The following is a 6,000-nucleotide window of genomic DNA, read 5'->3' on the forward strand; positions in this document are numbered from 1 at the left end:
GCTGCAGCTCGGGGCCACCCTGAAACAAGGCCTGACAGGCCCGGGCAGTGTTGCTTGGGGACCTGGGGGCGCGCAGGCTGGAGAGGGCTGGAGGAGGGACATCTGGGAGTCTCGGAGACGCGCCTATGACAGGGAGACAACCTCAGGTCCATCCTCCCAGTGGAGAAAAGGCCCGCCAGACATGGCCTCATGGGACTCTGTCTTGTCACAGCTACTCACCAAAGACCCAAAGCAGAGGCTGGGCTGCAGGGAGGAGGGGGCCGCAGAGGTCAAGCGACACCCCTTCTTCAGGAACATGAACTTCAAGCGCTTAGAAGCTGGCATGTTGGACCCTCCCTTCATTCCGGACGTGAGTAGCCTCCCCCAGCCCGGACTGAGCCTGCTCCCTGCGTCTCAGCCCTGACTTAGCCGAACGTCCACCCTGGGCCCTGAGCACCCCCTAGCCCGGCCCTGGGAACCAGCACGCGCTCTCTCCACAGAGGGGCAGACCAGCGGCCCCAAACCGCCAGCCCTCGTTTAGGCAGAAGTGACTTTGGAAACAGTCCCCCATCCCAATCCTGGGCGCTTTAGGGGAACAAAGACCACCTGACAGAGGAGTGGGGGCCCCAGGAGGTGCCGAGGAGTTGAGCCTGGAGACAGGTGACTTAGGGCGCATGCGAGAGCAGCAGGCGCCCGGACACCCCGAGCTCATGCGCCACCCTGGCTGGCCCCGCTGGCAGGTCCAAGGGCAGCGCAGGTTCCCGGGGTGGGGGGCCTCAGGCGGACCCTCTGCCCCCCCATCCACACCCCGAGCCTGGCTGGGGACAGTGGAGCTGAGGGCCGGCCCCTCGTCACCAAGCGCTCTGCCCCTCAGCCGCGGGCCGTGTACTGTAAGGACGTGCTGGACATCGAGCAGTTCTCCACCGTGAAGGGTGTCAACCTGGACCACACGGACGACGACTTCTACTCCAAGTTCTCCACCGGCTCCGTGCCCATCCCGTGGCAAAACGAGGTGTGCGGGCTGGGCGTCGGCCGCCCCCGTGGGAGGGGGCGCAGCGGCTGGGGCAGGAGTCCCTGTCGCCTCCTGGGACTTCGTGGGGTGGGGCCAGAAGAGGGAAGGGGAGGCGGGGCAGACAGGGCCAGCCCAGGAGACTCTCCTGGGAAGACAGGCTGGGAAAGGAGGAAAGTGGAGCCGCGGCTGGAGGCGCGTGGGGTTGAGTTGGAGTGAGAGCTGCACTGAATGAGCTGGAAATGACGGCGGAGCTGGTGGGGTGGCCTGGGCTTGGGTGGGGCGAGGAGGAGATGGGCGCGGGCTCAGTGGTGGACCCCCCTGCCTTCTCAGGGAAGCACCAGCAAGGCCGCCGGGGAAAGGCAGGGGCGGGCGGGCGCGTGCATCTGGGCCTCGGCCCTGGGAAGGCCCAGGGCAGCGGAGGACTTGGCAGGGCCCAACTCAGGGACAGTGCGGGCGCAGGGCTCAGCGCTGGGACTGCCTTCTGCCCAAGGAGCTGGCTGCAGCCCCTCCTGCCACCTGGGTTTTCTCTCCACTCTTCCAGATGATAGAAACAGAGTGCTTCAAGGAGCTGAACGTGTTCGGACCTAACGGTACCCTCTCACCGGACCTGAACAGAAGTCACCCTCCGGAACCACCAAAGAAAGGGCTGCTGCAGAGAATCTTCAAGCGTCAGGTGAGACCCCCCTGCCCCCGGCCCCATCACCACACGCGCTGTCCTGGCCCCGCTCCGGGGACCTGGGCCCAGGCATGTCCGCGCCGCTGAGACCCGAGCTGCGGCAGGCCACCTCCATGGGGGCTCTGGAGACGGGGGTCAGCAGCAGCCTGCAGCCCCTGGCTGGGGGGACCCCCAGGGTGGAAGAGGCAGGGCCAGCCCCACCAAGTTGCCCTTCATCGGGGTTTCTCTGCCAGGGCATCAGCGATGTTCTGGGCTAATTCACCGTGAGGGCTGTGCTATGCCTTGCGTGGTGCTTAGCAGCCTCTGTGGCCTGCACCCTCCAGAGACCAAAAGTACCCCACTCCCACCTCACTCCTGTTGCAAAATGTTCCCAGACAATGTCCCCCGGGGGCAAAGCGCCCCAGACAGAGAAGCACTGCCGGGTCTGGCCCCGGGCCTGCCGGGGAGAGTGCAAAGGGCACACGAAGCGAGGGGCCACTGGCCGCAGGGTGGGACCTCCCCAGACTGACTTGCTCTCTCTCCCCTTCTCTCTCCCTGCTCACCCCCTCCCAGCATCAGAACAATGCCAAGAGTTCGCCCAATTCCAAGACCAGTTTTAACCACCACATAAATTCAAACCATGTCAGTTCAAACTCCACCGGAAGCAGCTAGTGGCAGCTTGGCCTTGACATCCACGTTGGGACCAGCCTAGACCCTTGTCCTTAGAAGCGGAACTAGTGACCCGGGGAGTGTCCACGCTGGCTGGGCAGACGGGGGAGCCCTCCAGGAGCCGGGGACGGAAGGAGGCCGCCCCGCTCGACGCAGAGCCTGCGGGCTCCTCGGAGATGCCCACTCAGGTCTGTTGGCGGAGGTGGCCCTCAAGCCGGGGTGGACTGGATCTGTCTCTGTCGAATATCGCAATAGAAATCCAATTGGATACGACAACTTGCACGTATTTTAATAGCGTCATAACTAGAACTGAATTTTGTCTTTATTATTTTTAAAGAAAAGTTTTGTAAATTTCTCTATCGTCTCAGTTTACATTTTGTATATTTGTATTTAAATGAAAGTCAGACTTCGAGGGTGTATATTTTCTGTGCAGCCACTGTTAAGCCATGTGTTTTCAGACATTTTAGAGGGGGCGGGGGGATTTACCAAAAAAAATATATATATATATATATGTGACTCAAGACTTCCACAGCCTCAAATGAGAAAACGTTTTTATTAAATGTAGAAAATGATTCACATTTCACCTTTAAGGAATTGGTTGTATCCATCTCTATAACCTTTACCTTGCATTGATATCTCCCTTGTGTTGACCTGCAAGAATTAAAATTAAGCGCTCGGTGGCACGCTGGGGACTCCACCCAGCTGGGCTTGCGGGGCGCCCCTGCGGGATGCGCACTCTCCCGGCTGCTCTGCGGCCTCCTCTTCCTCCCGGAAGGCAGCCGCGTGCCAGGCTGGACATCATCAGCACAGTGGTCCCTGGGCCTCTTTCTTTCTAAGTAGGTTCTGACTGCTAAAGCCGGTGTGTTTTCAAGAGGCATGTGTTTGGGGACTTCCGTTTTGTTCGACTTTGAAGAGAAGCATAGCAGTGGTCAGGAGCAGTCATAAAGCCCCGATTGTCCCAAGCCCTCCCGGCCCATGGGAGCAGGGCCAGCGGGTCGCCCTGAGTGCGGCTGTGGGGTGGGGGGAGCTCACCTGGGGAACTGGGCACATCCCCTAAGTGTTCACAGGGCCACGGAGGCTCAACAGCTTCCCAGGCCCCATAGATTCATGGGCCCAGGCGGCAGGGACAGAGTTGGCTCTCCAAGCAAATGGGATGCCCAAGGGGAGGCCGAGCCACCAAAGCAGCACCAGACAAACTTGCTGTCCCCTCCCGGGAGAGGCGGGCAGAGGCCGGCTCTAACTGAGATCTCCAGCTGTCAGGCACACGCAGGCCCAGGAGGACTGGGAGGCTTTGCCAGGCCAGGGTCCCTGAGGGCAGCCCCTCGCCAGTGGGGCCCGGCCACCCAGGCCTAGGGAGCCCCTGGTCTCCCCCACTGTCTCCAAAGGGCAACAGGAGCCAGTCGCCCTCACCTCCCCTCTGGGACAGGGTGGGCCCTTGACCTGCCTGCTCCCCAGCCTGGCTGGGCCCCTGAGACCCGCTGGCCTCGTCAGACCTGGTCTCGGCCCCGGGCAGCTGCCAGCCTGCTCCCGGGGAGGCGCTGCACCCGCGTCTCCCTCAACACCTGGAAGTCTGCCTCTCCTATGAGCTCTCCAGGCCCCCTGACGCTCCGCAGGGGTGAGGACCACCGCCTCAGGCCCCTGGGGGGGGTCTGCGGGTGTGCCCTTCCCAACGCTTCTCCAGGCGGCTTTTAGGGAGGAAGTGGCGATCTCATTGGCCTTGTGTCCGACTTCCAGTCTCTATTTCGGACACCGCTCGTGGCCCTGGGGCCTACTGCTCGGAGGGGCTGGCCTGGGGGCTGAGCATTTTGAGGCGATTTGACAAACAAAAGGAAGAGAAGAGACCGTTGGGTTCCCCTCAGACCCCCTGGATGCTCAGGAGTCCTTTTTCAAGACCAACTCTTGTCTCAAGAGGCTGCTTCCATGACCCTTCTTGGGCTGAGCACAAGATAAATACAAATGGCTATATTCAGTTTTTGCCAAGATGTGGGAAGCCCTTTGACCAGTATTTTAAGGCCCCTGAGCTCTGCATGACCATCCTTTCTTAATGACAAGGACGGCCATCTTCCTGGGACAGTCACCAGCCCAAGCCACACCACTTCCCGTCCAGGAGTTTCGTTTATTTTACCCAATTCACAGCACCCCAACCCTTACCGAGGGGACTGACGTAGACAAGCCAGCCTCTCCTTATACCTCAGAGCCCAGCGCACGTCCACGGTGGTACAAAGGAACCCTCAAGGGGCAAGACAGAAAACATAAATCTGCTAAGTGGGTCTCTGCGCAGTGAGAGCTCAGACAGCGCGGGGCTGCCCTTCGCGTCCGCCTGTCCCTGCGAGTGCCCGGAGGACATGAGGACACAGCCCCTGGCCTTTTCGATCCGCCTGTTCTTTTTGGCCCATTGCTTCGCACAAGAGAAGGGAAGTCTTCGTTTAGAACAGTGCCTGCCGTCAGCCCTCCTCCCCCCCGCCCCGCCACGGGGCCCCGCAGGCCCCGCCCCCAGGCCCCGCCCCCCACCTCTGCTTCTACTCCGACTTGTGTCCTAGAGCTGCATTTTTTAAAAGGTATTTTTTAATTAAAGAAAAACCCTACTTTCCCACCCACCCCCCTGTCCAGGGTGAGGCTTATTTGGACAGAGTGGGTTTAAATATTTTTTACAGCATTTGAGCTCTTCGCAGAAGAGCCCCTCTTTCTCCAAGCGTGACATTGTCTCACCAGACGTGCGCTGACTTCGTGCCTTTGAGGTGAGATGCAGGGTCTCGCAGAAGCGTCCCTGCCTCCACTTTTCAGGAGACAAGCTGCTGTCCCTGGTGGGACAGGGAAGGTCTCTGCCAGGACCACTGGAACCGACGAGTACTGACCCAGCCCCCTCCGGGGGCCCCTAGCACCCCCCACGCTATCACGAAGACCGGCCCCCGCCTTCACCGCGGAGGGCCCCGCATCCCGCATCGGCTCTGTCTCTGCTCACCCAAGGCCTGGAGGAGCATCACGCTCTGAACCACGGGCTTCAAGGGCCGCTCGCTGGCCCGGTACTAAGTGTCGCTGTGCCTCAGCAGCCCAGGGGGCTTCGAGCACCTGCTTGTTGCATGAATGTGCTGTTCCGGCCGCGGGGGGGCGCCTGGTCTCGGAGCGTGGGTGGGAGGGAGGCCGGCGGCAGGAAGAGAGCCGTGCTCCATGCACACACGACAAGCAGCTTGCTGGGGCGCAGGGTGGCTTCTGACACAAGCAGGTGTGGCTGCCTGCCCGTGGCCTTGCACGCCCTGATGAGACTGAGGGTCTGCCTCTGGGAACTGGGGTCTGCTGGCCTCTCCCAGCAGCCCTGCGCACCAGGGGGGTCCCCATTCTTCCCCACGCCCGGCCTTTCCCGAAGGCTCGGGTCACCGATAGTTTCCCACCGACTTTCTCTTGTGGGCTGCCGACCCAGACCCCAACACGGGCGGGGCGCGGGGGAGCGCTGCAGCCTCGCCACAGGGAGCCGCGGCCACGTGGACAGCCAGAAGGCCACCGAGGCGAAGGGGGAGGCGGCAGGGTGGCGCCGGCTGTCCTCCCAGCTGCAGCGCACTCTCAGCGCCGTGCGAGCACTTGTGCCCTCCTTAGCGCAGCCTCCCCCGGGTGTCTCCTGTTCCCACCCGCGGAGGTGGGACCTCCTGGCGGCTCAGCCTTTGTCGCGGAAAGGGAGTCAGCGTTCTGA

At 61.7% G+C, this 6,000-nt stretch overlaps 1 protein-coding gene across 2 annotated transcripts in view; it reads left to right on the top strand.

The window, feature by feature from the left end:
- Window positions 1–4,721, top strand: part of GRK5 (G protein-coupled receptor kinase 5) — a 191,109-nt gene extending 186,388 nt beyond the window's left edge. For both annotated transcript variants that reach the window (XM_054581596.1, XM_054581597.1), the window contains 4 exons: window positions 212–349; window positions 854–991; window positions 1,533–1,664; window positions 2,220–4,721. In XM_054581596.1, the coding sequence (XP_054437571.1) occupies window positions 212–349; window positions 854–991; window positions 1,533–1,664; window positions 2,220–2,318 (507 nt within the window). In that variant the 3' untranslated portion in view covers window positions 2,319–4,721. The remainder of the gene's footprint in view (window positions 1–211; window positions 350–853; window positions 992–1,532; window positions 1,665–2,219) is intronic.
- Window positions 4,722–6,000: the final 1,279 nt, after the last annotated feature.

Source organism: Pteronotus mesoamericanus, unplaced genomic scaffold (assembly GCF_021234165.1).
Source record: "Pteronotus mesoamericanus isolate MK-2021 breed Mesoamerican mustached bat unplaced genomic scaffold, CSHL_Meso_final contig_657, whole genome shotgun sequence".
Lineage (NCBI taxonomy): Eukaryota > Metazoa > Chordata > Mammalia > Chiroptera > Mormoopidae > Pteronotus > Pteronotus mesoamericanus.